A 20,339-nucleotide genomic window follows, 5' to 3' on the forward strand; every position below is an offset into this window, starting at 1 on the left:
CCGGTTCAGTTTGATATGAACCGTGGTCATCCCTACGTATACGCGATAATTTGTTGGAGAAGTAAAATAAATAAAATGTTTACTTTAAGGGTAGAAATGTCAATTTAATATATCAGGGGGAAAAACCACCACTTTTATAATAATTGAGGGGGCTAATGTGCTTACCTAAATAATTGAGGGAGAAAAATGCCTATAAGTATATAACTCAGGGAGAAAAAGTGTCATTTTTCCTAAAAAAAAAAAAAAAAAAAAAAACCAATTAAATGATGCCAAGTCAGGATGAAAAAAACCGTGGGGAAAATAAATTATGGGTGTATATCATTACCCTAACCAATATATGTGTGAGCATGCATAGACACATGTTTGTTTTAATTTTTGTCCCAGGTCTATTGAGATATTTTTAATTTCAATTTATGAGTTTAACAGTTGGGATATGCAAGTTTAGAAGATTCAAGATTGCTCAGTGAGTTTCTACCTACATCCACTTTTGAGAAATATATGTTCACAAAATTGGGATCTGCAAGTTTTAAAGATTTAAGATTGTTGTCTTCAGGGGTGCGACAACATAACTGAAATTGGGCACCCTAAGCCCAACTGCTTAAGAGTAATTTAAGATCAACTTAAAAGATAAGAGTCGAGCACAAACATTCTGGTTAACATTTCCGATTTGAGTGTGATACCTGAACTAGCTAGTTCGAAACGTATTGAAGTGTGTAGTTCACCCAAACAATTTATCACAGTTAATACGAAAGCAATAAATATCAGACCAATAATTGGTGACCCAGTTCGGATATAAACACTCCTATGTCTGGGGGGGGGGGGGGGGTATCACATAAAGAGGTTGTCTGATTCTCCATTCAACTCAAGAGAAACGATATATCGAGTCACAAGATCAAGACGAAGAGCTCTATACTTCACACTACACCATAGCTAAACATTTCAAAGCATCTTCTTTGAAGAATCGGTGAAGAGATCTCCAAACCACTCGAATTGAGGCGCCCCCTCTATTACAGCACCCAGGTGTTATCTTCATGTGATCTAGAGCTTGCAATTAACAATTATTGAGATGATTGACTTGATTTGATGTGAGATTCAACCAAGTCACTCAGTTTAGCTCTTGGTATCAAATATATATATATATATATATATATATATATATATATATATATATATATATATATATATATATATATATATCTTGATTTTTTCTCTATGTAATGCACGATCAATCTGTCTGGAGAATGAAGGAATAAGGGTTATGTATCCTTCTCCGAAAAAGATCTTCAACAGAATAACTGCCTTGAACTTCAGCTCAAACTATCTTACATACTTGACTGGTTCAGTCTTCAATGCTTTAAGTTTGTCAAGAGGTTCCAGTAAACTAATTCCTTCAGCTAATACAAACTCTATCTACTCATTAAATTTAAAAATAAATAAATAAATAAATAAATAAAATAAAAAAAATAAAAAACTGAACAAAGATATGAACAACTGCTTTGTTTCATAAAACATTAACTGTAACACCCCCGATTTTATCAACATTTTTAAAACTTAAAAGCCAAGATAAGCAAACTAATCATTCATTAAACATTAAGCGGAAGCAAGTCTAAACGATGATATTATGCCACATCTTAAAGTACTAAAGATGCACAGGCGAAACATAACAACTAATCCAAAATCCAAAGTCTACGACTCACAGGCCGGACAACAACTATGGGAAAGACAAAGCTACAATAGCTAAGAGTCTTCACTAGCGCGCTCGCCATCTACTCAAAACATGTATAAGATAAGAGATAACACCCGGTCAGCGAATAAAGCTGGTAACCCATCAATACGCGTTAAATAGCATATTATATAGATAGATATAATCAAAAGCGTTTGAGACTGAGGAATATAGTATATATATAGTCATTTTTAAAACCAAGGAAAGATAACATCAAAGACTCATCACATACTCTCAACAAAGACCGAGGATCATCAACCTCAACAAGACAATAGAAACCACAATCAACAAAGGACAACACAACTCTAGATGCAACCTACCATTCACAAGGTAGAGTTCATCATAGACATGCTCAAAGGCATGAAGTACAACAATCACATAATGACAATTCACATAATAGGTCCAAGTTCCAACCTTATGCCCTATTCCAACATTATGGCTACCCCTGAACTTATCACTAGTTCCAACCGTTACCTCCTAGTGCGACCCTGTACTTCTAAGTCCAACCTTATTCCGTCTGGGACCGTCATCCCCCACCAACCTTTACCATCAATCAGAACCGTATTACCACTGATCTCATAATACACGAGGGTGCCGTAAAGTAACAATATTACCACCGATCTCGTGAGCAAAGCTCAATAATATTACCACCAATCTCAATCATAATTACACATAGGCATCATCATCAAGAAGATTAGGGCTCATCAATAGCTTAATCAAGTATCAACAATGGGTACAACGATTTGTACAAGATCACAACATGAGAATCAATCAAGAGATTCCAACAAAGACATGAGGCAATAGTCAACAACAAAGAACAACAATCCAACATCAAAATGATTGGCAACATGAGTTGCCAACCCTCAATAAGAAGGAACAAACCATACATACTAGCATAACAACATCAAACTAGCATGCTAATCAAAACGGGTAAACCAAAATGGTTCCAACGAACCTTTAAGACTCATATTAGTCCAACGAATCACAAGGTTGGACCCTTAGCACGGTTCAAGACACCAAATCCTAACATGGATTTCAAACACATTGTTCTAGACATACGAAACATCAAGAAGACTCGCAAAGAGCTCAATAATTCAACAACGGGAGGTCAAAACATCAAATACCAAGAAGAAAAGGATCACGGGGAACAAATCCCCGCAACCCACATATGTTCCCCGCAGGTGGAGCCACGGGTAGGCCCCCACTCGTGGGCCTGCCCGTGGGGTACACCCCAAAAGCACCACGTTCCCCGCGGGTAGGGCGGCGGGAAGGCCACTGTCCGCCGTTCCGCCTGCGGGGTGCACCCAAAATCTCACACACAACAAAGATATGACTTGGACCCAAGAATAAGCCAAGCAATGGCATTCAAGAAACCTAAATACAAGCTCTAAACATGCATCATCGCAAGATCATGCATCAAATCTCACAAATCACATCAAGAACATCAATAAAAGCCAAGAAATATCAATAACAAGCATAAAATAGGTTTTGTATAGCATGGGTTACCTTTGTAGACCAAAAACCAATTCTTCCTTACACTCCTAAGCCTCACCTTGAAGCTCTTCCTCACCAAGGACTTCTCACCAAACCAAACCACAAGGAAAAACACCAAAATAAGATAAAGATACCTTAAAACTAACTAAAAACACTAAACAACTAGAGATCTTACCCTTTCCTATGTTACATAGGTAGAAAGGCGGAAACTTTAGGTGAGATCTTGCAAGGATGGAGAATCCTTCTTCTAGCTTGGAGAGAAAGCTAAGGTTTCATGTAGAGAGAAGGTGGATGTTTTAGGTTTTAGCTAGCATGGGAAATGAATGAAATGTCTTGCTAGGGATAACTTGAACAACAAAACATATGGGAAAGGTCAATTTTACCCTTACTAAGGTTGGAAAGACAAAAGGGTTGAGGTACAAAGCATAAGGCAAAAGGTACACTTGGTTGACTAAGGAGGCTAGTCAAATTTTAATCCCTCGACTATCAAATTTCAGGATTTTTAGAGAGAAATTACCAAGGAAGGCTAGGATTAATTCCTTAATTAATCACAATTAGAATTTAGATTTACTGGGTGTCACATCCTCTCCCCCTAACAATAAGCTTCGTCCCCGAAGCTTGGGCACAACGAGTTAACAAAAAGGATAGCAATGAACTAAGGTGTGACAAGAGAATGCACAAAGGTGTGACAAGAGAAAGCAATGAGTAACATACAAGAGTTCCAAAGATCAAGAGTAAGGCAAGGCTTCAATGCAACGGAGATTACCCTCAAACAACTTATCAACTAAACAGAACTTAAGGCTAACCACCAACCGTCTACGCTAGGCCTAAACCACATTCAGACTAAGCTCTAACTAGGCAAAACAACTAAACAAACAACTACCAACAAGCCAACAACCCAAACAAACAAAGAAAGCTCCAACTAAGCAAAACAACTAGGCAAACAACTATCAACGAGCCAACCACTAAAACAAACAAAGAAAGCTCCAACTAAGCAAAACAAGCAAGGAATGCAACGGGGTTACCTCAAACTCCAGCCTAGGAGGAATCATCCTCCGAATCCTCAGCATCCTCATCCGAAGCTTCCTCGGCTCCACCTCGACTAGAACTAGCTTCCAGCACATCCAGCCGTTGATTCACAGTGACCAGCTGAGCCTTCATGAAGGAAAAGCCTTCTTCGATCATCCGATTTTTCTGACGTAGAAGGGCCACCACACGCTCCTTGTGAGACATAGCATCATGCTCTTTCTTCGTCTCACCTCTTTTCTTCTCAAGCTTTCTTCACTCTCGGGGTCATTTTCTTCTGCCTCTTCCCCTTCCTCTTCTTCTTCCTCTTCTTCTTCTCCATCACCTCCCAAACTTTGCACTATTTGATTCAACTTCCTAACAGGAATCTCAAGCTGATCAACCAAAGAGCTCCTCTCGGCAGGGGATTTCTTTGTTACTTCCTCCAAGGTGATGTAGTCATTATTTTCCAACTGAAACAGATTGCAACTCCGGAGATTCACGGCATCCAAAACCATCTTGCCAACAGGCTTGGGCACATATCCATCCACTTTCACCCCTTTTCTCAAGAAAATCCAACTCAAAACCATACCGTAAGGCAGGCTTTTACCTCTTATGGTCCCTACAATAATCCATGTGCTGCAACATTAGGGAGGGAAAATTAAACTTCACTTTGTGCTTTAAACATAAGGCAAAAGTGCACTCCAACTTTCCCAACAGGCTACTCTTGTTGTTGTTAAGCAACAAGCAATCCGAGAAAAGCATCACCAAAATCTTCTGCTCAGCAGAGAGCCATTTCCTTTCTGGCCTCGTGGCCTGGGTAAAACCACTCGTTCTACCTAGCAAGAAACTCAAATAATTCTAGTAGCCCATATTATCCGTCTCAATCCAAGAATCTCTACTGTACTGTGAGACCCCAGTGGTCGTCAAACTCAAGAGCTGAGCAATCCGTTTCTCGGTCAAAGAAATCTTTACACCTCCCACTTTCGAGGTGATTTCCAATTTCCCTCCATCCTTTGTCATACTCATGTGATGATAAAACTCTTTTACCAAACTCGGGTAGGTTTCGATTCTAACCGCAAGATACCCATCCAACAAGCCTTGATAATTTAACAAATCCAACATAGAACTCAAAAAAAATTCGGGGTAAAAAGCTTTACCTTCAAGGACCGAATAATGGGCATCCACCCATTCCACTCTTCTCGCGGTTTTTGACCTTCTAGGCATGGTAGAAAAGAATCCAAGACTTCCTCTTTTCTTCTCTTTCTTTTTCTCTCCTTCTCCCTCTCGGCTCCCTCGCGATTCCGGCAGGCGGCGGTGGCAGCGGCATTGGACTCCGGCGACTGGTGCGGTAGCGACGGGCGGTGACCGGCGGGTGGCTGGTGCGACGGGAAGGGAAGAGCAACGGTGGGGTGGGGTTCTCTCTTCAGCTGTACGCACGGGTGAGGAAAAAGAAGAGGGGAAGGGTTTTGGGAAAAATTGGGAAAAAAAAGATTTTAATTTGGGGATTTTTGGGGTAGGTTTTGAAGAAGAGGTTAAAAGAAATTAAATTGGGAGACGGTTTAAGAAACACAATTGGTTTAGAAATTTTAAAGTCCGGGTTCAAATTTCACTAACTATAACTCAGATTTTCCATTCCTAGGAATAGGCTAAGGGTGAGGTCCTAATTATACATATATTTATATTTTTAAAACCTCGGAAACTATAAACTAAGTTTGACAACTCCAAAAGAAACAATCAAACCACGAAGATAATTCCACTCAAAGAAGGATAACAAGGGAACACACGAAAAGGGTACACTCAAGGATAAAGAGGTAGGCACAAGAAATATACCTACACAAGAAAGATACTTGCAGCCTCCTCCTCCACTATGCCCTCAGCCTCAGCCTGCGACCTGCTCATCACAAACACTCTTCCCGAAGGCTTCGTCCCTCCCGAGCCACGGCTGGAACTCCCTCCTGGCGGAAATTGTTTTAGATTTAGTTTGTTAAAATTTTATGAATTATAATTTATGTTTATCTTAGTTTGTTGGTTATGATTAGATTATCCTATTATTAATAATTATCTCATTCATGTGGTTGTAATCTGCTTGTTAATGACTATTTAATGTCATTGCATAAATAATGAAATATAGAGTTGAGAATTTTTGATTTAGGAAACTGAGTGTTTTCTAGAACTCGAGAGAGTTCAACCATGATCAAGTCATAGTGATCCTGACTTATCAAGTGTGAAACCTCACTTGTGGCGTCGCCTCAAATCCTACGTATCACCTTATAACCCAGTCTGGCCGAGGACTTATCAAAATCAAAAAATTAGCCCTTTTCCCAACCTAAATTAAACCTTTTAATCAGATTTCACCTAGCCTAATAAATTGTTCTAAAATATTATTTTAGTCAGAGTGTGAAGAGAAGATCGGGCCAACCAGGATCGCATCATTGCGGTCCCCCAGGTCTGGTGCTAGACAGTAGAGCTCCCTGGTCGGACTGGAGGTGACACTCATAAGCATTGTGGCCTCTCCTTCCACACTTGAAGCAATGGAGCATGTTACCTTGACAATCCCTCCCGATGTGTTCCTTCCCACATCTCCTACATCCGAAAGGTCTCCCTTTCTCCCTCGGTCCGAGCCGATCCTTGCGACTGAGAAGAAGCTGGTCTTGCCCTAAAGTCCTGCCTTGACCTCTTGAAACCTTGTGGCCCACTCCCTTCACTTCTTTTCCTAGCCAACTCATTAGATCCTCTTTGAAGCTGCTGCACTCGGTACAAATCCGCCACACTCACATAGGCTTCATTGAGTGTCCTTGGCTTGCTTACCGTCAGGGTTTTCCTTGCTTCGTAGTTGAGCCCCGCAACGAACTTCTCCACCTTAGCCAACTCGGTGGGGACCAACATCCGCGCAAAGCGGGCCAACTCGAGGAAACGCTTGTGGTATTCCACCACCGTCGATGTCCCTTGCTGAAGGTGAAGGAACTCTTCATACATGGCTGCCCTCACGTGAGACGGGTAGAACATTTCTCTCAGCTTATCATTCAACGCCAACCAATCGAACCCTAGTTCCCCGAGGCACGCCGGGCCTTCATGCACGCACCAAAGATCCGCCTCATGGCTGAAGTAGAACGTAGCCAACTCGACACGGCGGTCTTCCGGGCAACCAACCACTACGAAAATCTTGTCCAAAGATCGAATCCATTCCTCAAGAAGGACGGGGTCTTCTTCCCCAGAGAAGACGGGCGGTGTATGACCTGAAACTAGACGGACCACATCCCGGTGCCCAACAGGTGGCGGCGGAGGGTTGTTGTTGTTGTGCAAGAGAGCGTTGCTTAACATTTGCATCGTCTGAGTCAGGTGCTCATTTGTAGGCGCCACTGGCGTACGAGCACGGTGGCGAAGCGGTGCCATAGCAAGATTCTACAGAAACAACATGGTTACGGCAAAACACGAGGAAGCGCCGCACCCTTACTTGGCGCTTAAAACGAGAAAACTAAGACTAAACAAGAACAACAAGATAAAAACAACAAACGATAAGGAAACTCACATCTCACCGCGCGTCCTAAGCATCTTAAGTCCTAACACTTAGGCACTTAGAGGTCAACTTAGAGTCTTAAATCACGCTTAGCTTCTTAGAGTCGAACTCTTAACACCCTAGGCTCAAACCTAGGCTCTGATACCAACTGTAACACCCCTGATTTTACCAAAATTTTTAAAACTTAAAAGGCAAGATAAGCAAACTAATCATTCATTAAACATTAAGCGAACGCAAGTCTAAACGGGGATATTATGCCACATCTTAAAGTACTAAAGATGCACAGGCGAAACATAACAACTAATCCAAAATCCAAAGTCTATGGCTCACAGGCCGGACAACAACTATGGGGAAGACAAAGCTACAATAGCTAAGAGTCTTCACTAGCGCGCTCGCCATCTACTCAAAACCTGTATAAGATAAGGGATAACACCCGGTCAGCGAATAAGCTAGTAACCCATCAATACACATTAAATAGCATATTATATAGATAGATATAATCAAAAGCGTTTGAGACTGAGAAATATAGTATATAGTCATTTTTAAAACCAAGGAAAGATCAACATCAAAGACTCATCACATACTCTCAAAAAAGACTGAGGATCATCAACCTCAACAAGATAACCGAAACCACAACCAACAAAGGACAACACAACTCTAGATGCAACCTACCATTCACAAGGTAGAGTTCATCATAGACATGCTCAAATGCAAGAAGTACAACAATCACATAATGACAATTCACATAATAGGTCCAAGTTCCAACCTTATGCCCTATTCCAACCTTATGGCTACCCCCGACCTTATCACTAGTTCCAACCGTTACCTCCTAGTGTCACCCTGTACTTCTGAGTCCAACCTTATTCCGCCTGGGACCATCGTCCCCCTCCAATCTTTATCACCAATCAGAACCGTATTACTACCGATCTCATAGTACACGATGGTACCATAAAGTAACAATATTACCACCGATCTCGTGAGCAAAGCTCAATAATATTACCAACAATCTCAATCATAATTACACATAGTCATCATCATCAAGAAGATTAGGGCTCATCAATATCCTAATCAAGTATCAACAAAGGGTACAACGATTTGTACAAGACCACAACATGAGAATCAATCAAGAGATTCAAACAAAGACATGAGGCAATACTCAACAACAAAGGACTACAATCCAACATCAAAATGATTGGCAACACGAGTTGCCAACCCTCAACAAGAAGTAACAAACCATATATACTAGCATAACAACATCAAACTAGCATGCTCATCAAAACGGGTAAACCAAAATGGTTCCAACGAACCTTCAAGACTCATATTAGTCCAACGAATCACAAGGTTGGACCCTTAGCACGATTCAAGACACCAAATCCTAACATGGATTCCTAACACATTGTTCTAGACATTACGAAAATCAAGAAGACTCACAAAGAGCTCAATAATTCAACAACGGGAGGTCAAAACATCAAATACCAAGAAGAAAAGGATCACGGGGAACAAATCCCCGCAACCCGCATATGTTCCCCGTGGGTGGGGCCACGGGTAGGCCCCCACCCGTGGGCCTGCCCGCGGGGTACACCCCAAAAGCACCATGTTCCCCGTGGGTAGGGCGGCGGGAAGGCCACTGCCCTCCGTTCCGCCCGCGGGGTACACCTCCTGTACACATTTTTCCCTTCGGGGAAATTCATCAGCAAAGCCAAGTTCAAGTCCAAAACACCCAAAATCTCACAAAAAACAAAGATATGACTTGAACCCAAGAATAAGCCAAGCAATGGCATTCAAGAAACATAAATACAAGCTCTAAACATGCATCATCACAAGATCATGCATCAAATCTCACAAACCGCATCAAGAACATCAATAGAAGCCAAGAAATATCAATAGCAAGCATAAAACATGTTTTGCATAGCATGGGTTACCTTTGTAGACCAAAACCCACTTCTTTCTTACACTCCTAAGCCTCACCTTGAAGCTCTTCCTCACCAAGGACCCCTCACCAAACCAAACAACAAGGAAAAACACCATAATAAGATAAAGATACCTTAAAACTAACTAAAAACACTAAACAACTAGAGATCTTACCCTTTCCTATGTTAGAGAGGTAGAAAGGTGGAAACTTTAGGTGAGATCTTGCAAGGATGGAGAACCCTTCTTCTAGATTGGAGAGAAAGCTAAGGTTTCTTGTAGAGAGAATGTGGAGGTCTTATGATTTAGCTAGCATGGGAAATGAATGAAATGTCTTGCCAGGGATAACTTTAACAACAAAACATATGGGAAAGGTCAATTTTAACCTTACTAAGGTTGGAAAGACAAAAGGGTTGAGGTACAAAGCATATGGCAAAAGGTACACTTGGTTGACTAAGGAGGCTAGTCAAATTCTAGTCCCTCGACTATCAAATTTCAGGATTTTTAGTGAGAAATTACCAAGGAAGGCTAGGATTAATTCCTTAATTAATCACAATTAGAATTTAGATTTACGGGGTGTCACATTAACAACTTATAAGGGTAAAAGATAATTGTTTTAGAACTTTTTCACGAGTATCATTTTTATTAACAGTAACCTCTAGGTGTATTTAAATGGATAGTCTATAAGACTCTTGAAATCCTGAATATAATGCTCTGAATGTTTATGGTTGTACTATTTTTTCCTTAGCTATGTTTTTCCCTACTGGGTTTATCTTAGTCTAAGGGTTTTAATAAGGCAACCGGTGTAACATATTATTTCACATATATCGCATACTCATTAATTAATTTCATTGACTAAGTTTTTCCCACGTAGTTTTTGTAGCAAGGTTTTATGAGGACATAAATATAGTAAGATAATGGCTAAGGGATAGTGTTATAAATATTTATTTTATGTACGACCATTATCTCATTTTTTTACTATTTTAGTGTTGTTTGTATATAGGTTATTCCCTTTGTACATATAAAAAGCGGTTATTAATAAAAATATACTTATTGCATTTCTAGTTTTTCTCTTTTACTTTTCTCTCTCCTTTATATGTATTGTTCTTGGCATACGATTGCATTAAAATCATCTATGAAGATTGAGCTAAAGAAGTTCGAATTTTAACAGTAATGACTATTTTGTGGTATGAAATTATAGATTACAATTTTTCATTTATAAATTTTAAAGATCTTCTAATTTTATTGCTAAAATGCTTTAATTTGATCAACTAACCAATTAAACTCAAAAATACCTAGTTTGGTTAATTTGAAATTAGAAAATTCAGTTCCACTGCCTGTTAAGACATTTTGCAAATTCGTTTAATTCAGTTTGATTTTTAATTTAAGTAAAGATATAGTCCTCATTATTAAGATTCTGTATTTTAGGCATACTAAAATTCTTTTTCCCTGTATTATTGAAAATATTATCATTTATCATTCATATCGTGACTAGGACTCTTTGTATCCTCATAAATACTTCATGTATTTCAAACATCATGAATTAATCAATAATAAGATTATTCCCAGCACTATTGTTCTCATATGAATGGTAAATGATAATATTCTCAACTGCCGGCCGATGACACAACCTCTTCTTCATGAATCATCTTCGATATTGTCTATCCAACCATAGCCCCGATAAATACCATACAAACAACCCATCACTTTTTATCTCCATTGATAGGGATAATTTCCCGTCCTTCGTGCCCGTATAGTATATTAACCGATCAATGGTTAATATGCCCTGGGCAACCTGGTGTACCGGGCCCCCCTGTGGCAGTTAACTAGCCTCCCTGACCTTCTTTGCTTACCGAGCATCAGTAAAGGATCTCCCCGTAAGCCTCACTGCTACCTTCTCACTCGACCTAAGAAGGTCGGGCCGACCATCTATGGTTAGGAATCTATATCCACGCGGCTATCGCCGATTGAGCCTCCTCAACGCCAAGTGCATGGCTTCCACGTGGCCCGCATGTCCGGAAGTCGTTCTCTTTGCTTCCTATAAATACAACATTTATTGATGTTAGAGGGGATTTTTGGTTGTTTACCTACACGACAGCTACGGGGCTCGGAAACCTCTGACCCACTGTCACGTTGACCGGACTTCATTAGTTAAACTTACAAGCAGGCAGATGAAGTGGTCGTCACCAAAACCGATCTAATCATGTACCTTGTACAATACGCTTAATAATACAACCGTATTTACGCTATCATCCATTGAACATTCTTCCTCAAACTATCTGTTTCGAAAGTCTCTACGTTGATGGCACGTTACCGTGTTCGACTTCATTTATTAAGGCTCTGGACGAGTATTTCGTTGTAGCCGCGCTCCGGATAAGTGTTCTGTTGTAGCCGCGCTTCGGATGAGTGTTCCGTTGTAGTCATGATAGTTCTGTGAGTGATATTATTATTGATCAATCCATGATGATTGAAGTACATGAAGATATGTATTTATAAGGATACAAAGAGTCCGGATAGAATGGTAAATGATAATATTCCCAATAATACAGAGAGAGAGAGAGAAAAAGAATTTTAGTGTGCCTAAAATAAACAGTCTTAATATTCATTCTTCTAAGAGGTTGAACCCCAACCCTAAAGGCTCCCCACACCCCGACTCGACAGAGCATCTGAGAGATACAGTCTTAATATTCATAAACTGTCACAAATATGACTTTTCTTTAAAAGTAAGTGCACTATCATTAAATACTCAATAAATAAATAAATACATTAAATTATGTAATATTTTTTAATGATAAAGTTGAATTCTAAACTTTAAATTATGGGTGTCAACCTTGACCAAGACGACATAATCATGAGCACATTCATTCGTGTTATTTAAGATGCAAAATTAAAATCCGATAGGCTAAGTCAAGCTATAACTCTATAAGGAACCTCATAACATGGGTAAATACTTAATTAATTGCGTTGGTTATGGTTGCACTGCACATGTTAATATTCGGGTTTATAATGATTCTCATTATTGTTAATATCATTTTAATTTTTATAATTATAATACTCATTATTCATTAATTTCTTGTTGTATAATTTAACTCCATATGTGTAACAACTGTTGGTTGGAACAAATGGAAAAAAAAAAAAAATCATTCTAATGAAAAGAATGAAGAGATAAGAAGTGTGACTTTTTTAAGTTTCATCATTTTATAGTTTTAACGGATATAATTTCGTTAATTATTTGTTTGCAAATTTGATTTTCTTTATTATTGAATGTTGCTGTGTAGAGTACGTATTGCATTTTAATTGAGTTTTTTTTCTTGTTTCTTTTTTAATGAGAATAGAAGTTCGGTTTGCTTTTTGTTTTATGAATAACTTTTGATCGAAAATCAATTATAAAAATAAATGTTAAATTTAAATCGTAAATGTTTAATCCTAAACAGAAATTAATGTGAACCTTTAAACCAAATAAAATAAAAAAGTGAACTCCATAATCCAAACCTTGAGTGTAGTGCAATTTTGCTTTTTCAAAGATAATTTTTAATACTAAACGTACACTTTGTAATACTTAATCATGCACTTTTTAACAACTAAATGTGTATTTCTGGAAAATTTTGAGGAGTACAAGGTATAGTGTGAAAAGTTGCAAAGTAAAGTTGTTAATAATTACGAAAATGTAATTGCATTTTTTGTTTAATTTGATCTGATCCGTTTGCTTTTTTTAAATATAAGGCTGGGATTGGTTCTTAGTTTTTTGAGTTAATACCATCTGAGGTCCTCTGAGTATAATGGTTTTGCCACGTTTATCCTAAACTTTTAAATTGACCATTTGTGGTCCTTCGATTTCAAATTTAACCATTCATGGTCCAAGTTAATTAACCACTCATGGTCCTTCAAGTTTCGAAATTTAACCAGTTGTGGTCCTCTTAAAAGGACCATGGTTGGTTAAAATTTAATAGTTGAAGGACCATGGGTGGTTAACTTGGACCACAGATGGTTAAATTTGAAAGTCGAAGGACCACAAATGGTCAATTTGAAAGTTTAGGACTAAACGTGGCAAAACCACTATACTCGGGGGACCTCGGATGGTATTAACTCTAGTTTTCTCCTAAGAATTTGTTCTCATTTGAGTGCAGACTGATCTTAGTCGTCCATTAAAGTTCATCAATGGTTAAGGGTTTTAGTAAAAAAAATACGGGGTTCGTTTTATAATTATTGAAAAATGAAAACTTTTAAGAACGGGGGTACATTTTATAATTATTATAAACTTGAAAGTTTAATAATGATAAGTGTTAGGAATCTATTAGTTGTGTTGTATTAGGACTCGTCTTGTTGTACTCTTATATTATCTTTGTACAGTCCTTTGTGAATAATATTCAGAACATTCAATCCTCATTTGGCATGAGTAGTTTCAAGGTTTTGACATGGCAACAACCGGTGCTAATGACGGTTCTGTTTGAGTTTCTTCTGAACAGACTATCTCCGAGGCTGCTATGTCAGCTCGATTGCAACCTAATAATTCTCTACCCTCCGCTCATCACAACTGTGTATCCATCAAATTAACCTCTCAGAATTATCTTTTCTGGCGAACACAGTTAATTCCTTTTTTACACGGGCAAGGGCTATTAGGGTCTGTTGATAGCTCCTTGCCATGTCCGGGCAAGGGCTGTTAGGGTCTGTTAGGGCAAGTGCTTGGTTTACTCGGTTACACTCTTTCTTGGTTTCGGTTGGCTTTACTCCTTCTAAGACTGGCGTTTCTTTATTTATTTATTCTCGTAGTTTTGTTCAGTTGTATTCTCTTGTATATGTAGATGACATTTTGGTGATGAGATTTGACTCTACTCGAGTGTCTGGTCTTGTTGCGAGAATGGAGTCTGAGTTCAAAATACGCGACATGGGAGTTTCTTCTTTTTTTCCTTGGCATTGAGACGATTCTGTGGTATAGTGGGTTGCTTCGATCTTTCTCAACAGCGGTATATGAATGATATTCTGAAGCGTGCAGGTATGGTTGACTGTAAGGCAGTCACCACGCCTGTCTCTCTATCTTGTACTAGTGATGGTCCTGAGGTTCCATATGTTGATCTCACGCAGTACCATAGTTTGGTTGGGGCTCTGCAGTATCTTACGGTCACGAGGCCTGACTTATCTTTTGCGGTGAACAAATTGTGTCAACACATATATGCTCCTACTACTGAGCACTAGGGTATGCTCAAACGTGTACTCCGTTATGTTAAAGGTACACTTCATTTTGGTCTGCACATCACTAAATATGCTTTTGTTGATATTCCTACGTTTTTGGATTCGGATTGGGCTGGTGATCTGGATGACCAGAAGTCCACGAGTGACTTTTCAGTTTTCTTAGGAAATAATTTGGTTTCTTGGACTTGTCGGAAGTAACGCACTATGGCACGTTCTTCCACCGAGACTGAGTACAAGGAACTAGCTGATGTGTCTACGGAGGTGACTTGGCTAGTTTCTCTTTTGAAAGAACTTGGTTTGTATCCTACGTTTTCAGCCAAGTTGTGGTGTGATAACTTGGGTGCTACATACTTGTGTGCTAATTCGATGTTTCATGCACGAACGGAGCATATTGAGATAGATTATCACTTTGTTCGTGACAAGGTAACTAAGAAGGAATTGCGAGTTCACTTTATCTCTACGAGGGATCAGCTGGATGATATCTTCACTAAGGCTCTCTTTGGTTCGCGTTCACTTTTCTACGGGATAAGCTCAATGTTGTTCCTTATCAACCTTGTGCTTAAGGGGGAGGTGTTTGGAATCTATTAGTTATGTTGTATTAGGACTCGTCTTGTTGTATTCTTATATTATCTTTATACAGTCCTGTGTGAATAATATTTAAAACTTTCAATCCTCATCGTAAAATCCTAGCCTTCTTAAGATGGAGGGTGTAGATGTATGTGTCTACACTTTTTATCGGAGAAGGTGTTCTCACCTGGACCCTCCTATATATATATATATATATATATATATATATATATATATATATATATATAGTGAAAGGTTCCCGTGCGGTTGGATGTTTCCAGTGCGGATGTGCAGTGGATTAATGTGCGTGAGATTTGTACTCAATGTGCGTGAGTGTTGTGCTTAATGTGCCTGAGATTTGTACTTAATGTGCGTGAATGTGTAAAATGCAGCAGAAAATATTGATGTCAGCTTCTTCCCCATCCCAGTAGCCATTTGCCCCTCCCTGTTGACGATGATGCGGAAGCGAGCTATGGTGGTTAAGAATTATGGGAATAATACAACAGAAATTCACACTTAGCTGCTGTGCAAATTTTACTGTGTGTGCGTCATTTATATAAACATTCAACTGCATTGAAGGTAGCTGATAATCCAGAATCCATGGCCAAATTGAAGGAAGAAGTAACAAGAAACTCGGGCGTTAATGTGCGTGAGTTTCTGTTCTGCTTCATTCTGAGCTCGTAATTCTGAAATACTCAAGCACATTAAGCACAAATCTCACGCACATTAAACACAATACTCAGGCACATTAAGTAAAAAACTCACGCATATTAACATGACGCACATTAAGTACAAATCTCAGGCACATTAAGTACAAATCTAATGCATATTAAGTATAAACCTCACGCACATTAATCCAACGCACATCCACACGGGAAGCAACAAATGCACCTGATCCCTTCCCTCTATATATATATATATATATATATATATATATATATATATATATATATCTATATCGATCTTGTATTTTTTTTTGAACTTGTAACCTTCTAATTAAAATAATAATAATAATATCATCAAATCACAGTAGACTTGGCAATTCGTCATAACTTTAAAGTTGAGTTGGTGAACATTTTGACACACGTGCCACTTGGCCCATGCAGCTTCATTTTTTAAATTTTTTTTGGGACAAAAATAGAGTATTTAGCAAATAACATCATTATTCTTTCTTCCAAATTAGCAAAATTGCATGGAAAACTGAGAAAAAAAAACCTCTCATTCGACTGCCCTAAGCTATTGGTTGAAAACATCATTTCTTCAATTTCTTATAAGTGCTTAAATATTTTGAATATGGTGTGTGCTATAACATCTTGTATTTCATTAAACATTAGAGCCAATAAATCTTAATATAATTGGTACACATGCAATAATACCTTGGTAGAACTTTGAATTGATTAGTAATTTAATACTCTGTTGTATCATATCAAAAGTATCATAATTTTTCTAATTGGTAACAATTAAATAATTTATCCAATATTACATTTTTTTCAAAAGTAATTATTCAATCCCTAAATATTAAATTTTAATTTAAAAGTACTTTCATTTTTTTTCTTGAATGCTACTGACTTTATTACATTGTAGTATCTGTTTAAAGATATCGATGCCACAGAGTCAACAACACCTCCACTGAAGCTCGATCTCATAACCTCCCCCATAGTAGAGGTCACTACATGTCATATGATCACAAGGTGTTTGACTTATCAAAAGTATTTTAACTTTTTTTTATAAAATAATAAATAAATTATTCATGATTAATATTACATTTTTCAGTATAAATATTACATTTCTATCGTAACCTAATCCGCTTCCCAGATAAAGAACCGTGATATAGTCTTACAATTCGCTTACTCTTTCATTAAACATTAGAGCCAATAAATTTGTACACATGCAATAATACATTGGTAGAACTTATTTTAATAATCCGTGGTATCAACTAGCACCGTACCATTTGCCCAATTGGGTTTGCAGTGATGTTCAATTCGACGCCATGGACCATGGTGGCGATAATACGACAAAATAAAGCTACTCCATTGCAGATTAATTAGAATTGAAGCCGTCAATATAAAAACATCCATACTTATTGCATGGACTATGGTCTACATAGCTGTGTCCAAAAACAACTATTATTTTATTTAATTTATTTTTTTGTGTGCCCAGTTATAAGATATATTTTTATAATCTATAATGTACATTATTTTAAAATATAATAACATTATTTTAAAGCATAATGTATTATTCTAAAGCATAATGTACATTATTCTAAAACATAAGATACATTATGTTATTCTAAATATTTCATTATTCAAAATACGTAATGTACATTATTCTAACACGTAATGTACATTATGTGTTAAAATGTACATACGTGCTCAAAACCCCATGTACATTATTATGTGTTAAAATGTACATTTGTTATCCTAGATGTTTCATTAATAAATACGTAATGTACATTATTCTAACACGTAATGAATATTATTTTAACACATAATGTGCATTATTTTACTCATAATATTCATAACGATATTTTGTACCGTGGTCCACAGCGTGGGTCCACACAATAATTTGCCATAAAAACAGTTAGTCGCAGCATATATATAATAATATAAAACAAATATTTTCTCAAAACCCCACGTTTCTAAAAGCATCCATCCATCATTCTCTTCAAACTTTTCTGCAGCCGGAAACAGCATGGAAGCTTCAAAACCCATACAATATCCATTCATGTTTGAATGCTACCAATTTTTTATTTTATCAATCGTAAAAGCCCTTAATGTTTTCACCTTCAACCGTATAAATACCTCGTTCACCCTTTTCGGCTCCTCATTGCTTTTCGCTATATCTATCTTTAACAAGAAAATTGGGAAACAGGAAAGTTTAGTTGGTAAAAACGTTGTTTTACTCAAAATGATGTTCGGAAATGCTGAGGTTATGCCTGATTTTGCCCTTCTTGAATATATTCGACGCCACTTGCTCGACGACTTTGATTCTCCGGTGGCGTCAGTAACAGACTACAATTATTCGCCGGATTCCAACTTCAGTGGAGGCTCCGGGTGGTCGTCTCCGGTGGATGAGACACCCACTTCCGTGGTCAAGGAAGAACCGGAGATGGCGTTCTATGATTTTCCGGCGATTCTTGATTTTACGCCGGTGCCTCCTCCGGCGGTGGAGGTAGCTCGGCCAGCAGCCGTTGAGAAGCACTTCAGGGGTGTGAGGAGGCGGCCGTGGGGGAAGTTTGCGGCGGAGATAAGGGACCCAGCCAAGAATGGGGCCCGGGTGTGGCTGGGGACATACGAGACGGCGGAGGATGCGGCGGTGGCCTACGACAGGGCGGCGTACCGCATGCGCGGGGCACGTGCCTTGCTGAATTTTCCGCATAGAATCAACTCGGATGAACCGGAGCCAGTTAGAATCAGAAGCAAGAAGAGATTCGCTTCAATGGATTCTTCATCCTCCTCCACATCATCGGAAAATGTCTCATCTAAGAGGAGGAAGACGGCGGCTTAAGCAAAAAGAATTCATTAATTTTTTTTTTTGTTTAATTTGTTATTTATTATTTTTAGCTTTGTTGATTTGTAGTTGTTGAATGAACTAATCAAAATTGCATTGGTTTCTTCACAACAGAAAGCACTTTCTTTCATCATTTTTTAATTACTTTTTATCCATAAAGTATATTGAATCATAAAATTGCAACTTTAATTATAATGGAGAACCAAACAAAATTGATTAGGTTGATTTTTTTTTTTTGAATATTACTGTCTCTATTACATTGTAATATCTGATCTAATGACTTTTCATATGAGAGATGCCACTTTATATCATCTGAACTCAATATACTTGGCAATTAAATTGATTTAATAATCACAAAATTACAAATTATAGACAACCTCTAATTTTGGATACATTTTTATCATTAAAAAAAAAAAACTTAGCTATAAATCAAAATCATGGATGTCCACATCCACCAACAAACCAAAACGACATCATTAGCACTGTCGAAATCCATAGTAGTTAGTACAACAATTTTAATTGCAAGATGGAGACATGAATAATAGATTTTGTGGGTATTCTTCTCCGAAAAGGTTGAATCCTTAACTCCAAACACCCCACATCCCAATCTAACAGAGTATTTGGGAAGATGTAAATCACGGTGACACATGGCCTAATATTGGTGTGCACAAGGGATCTGTCCACTTTGAACATAATCTCAACATTGTCACCACCGAAGTTCTGTGGATTATGTCTCCATATATGCTCGGAAAACAGTTTCGAACAACAACTCTGTAGCATTTTTATCAAAAATATTTATCATAAACAGTTGTGTATCAATAAAGTCGTTGTTAATTAGCTAGTACTTTAGTAGTATTAAATTAAGGAGAACGATGAAATTTATTTTATGTTAATTGATATCAATATTTATATAATAATATAGATATAGAAGTACACACATTGATATGAATTTGTATAAATGTTTTGTTATTGGAACATCAACTAACACTCCAAAATCTAAGAATCTAATTTTTAAAATGTATCCGTGTTTAATGATTTAAATATCAAACTCCTTAGGATAAACATTTTACATGTTTGGTCTGCAAATATATAGTTTAGAGGAATAATAATCCTATTTAATAGAGAATGAAATATACAAGGAATAAAATAAGAATTATATGCCAAAGACTTTGTGGTCAAGCGACATAATTGTGGCTCTCTCAAATGAGAGATCACAAAGAACATATATTACATTGTAACAGAGTTAATATTACTTAAAAAAATAAGAATTATATTCTATTGCTTAATTTATAAAAGGATTAGGTTTTAAGAATATAATGTATTCTAAAATTTAATTGGTTGGATTAAGTAATATTGAGTGTGAATAATGATAATAATAATAATAATAATAATAATAATAATAATAATAATAATAATAATAAT

The 20,339-nt window shown here is 37.6% G+C and overlaps 2 protein-coding genes across 2 annotated transcripts; one reads left to right on the forward strand and one right to left on the reverse strand.

Moving 5' to 3' along the window:
• Positions 1-6,808: 6,808 nt before the first annotated feature.
• On the reverse strand, positions 6,809-7,618 carry LOC109185215. The gene has a single exon (XM_019335198.1). It carries the CDS (start codon positions 7,616-7,618, stop codon positions 6,809-6,811), a length of 810 nt encoding a protein of 269 aa, XP_019190743.1.
• Positions 7,619-18,098: 10,480 nt separating this feature from the next.
• Positions 18,099-19,030, forward strand: LOC109185216 (ethylene-responsive transcription factor 2-like). Its single transcript, XM_019335199.1, has one exon. It carries the CDS (start codon positions 18,099-18,101, stop codon positions 18,912-18,914), a length of 816 nt encoding a protein of 271 aa, XP_019190744.1. The 3' UTR covers positions 18,915-19,030.
• The last annotated feature ends 1,309 nt before the right edge of the window (positions 19,031-20,339 follow it).

This window comes from Ipomoea nil, unplaced genomic scaffold (assembly GCF_001879475.1).
Source record: "Ipomoea nil cultivar Tokyo-kokei standard unplaced genomic scaffold, Asagao_1.1 scaffold1317, whole genome shotgun sequence".
Taxonomy (NCBI): Eukaryota; Viridiplantae; Streptophyta; class Magnoliopsida; order Solanales; family Convolvulaceae; genus Ipomoea; species Ipomoea nil.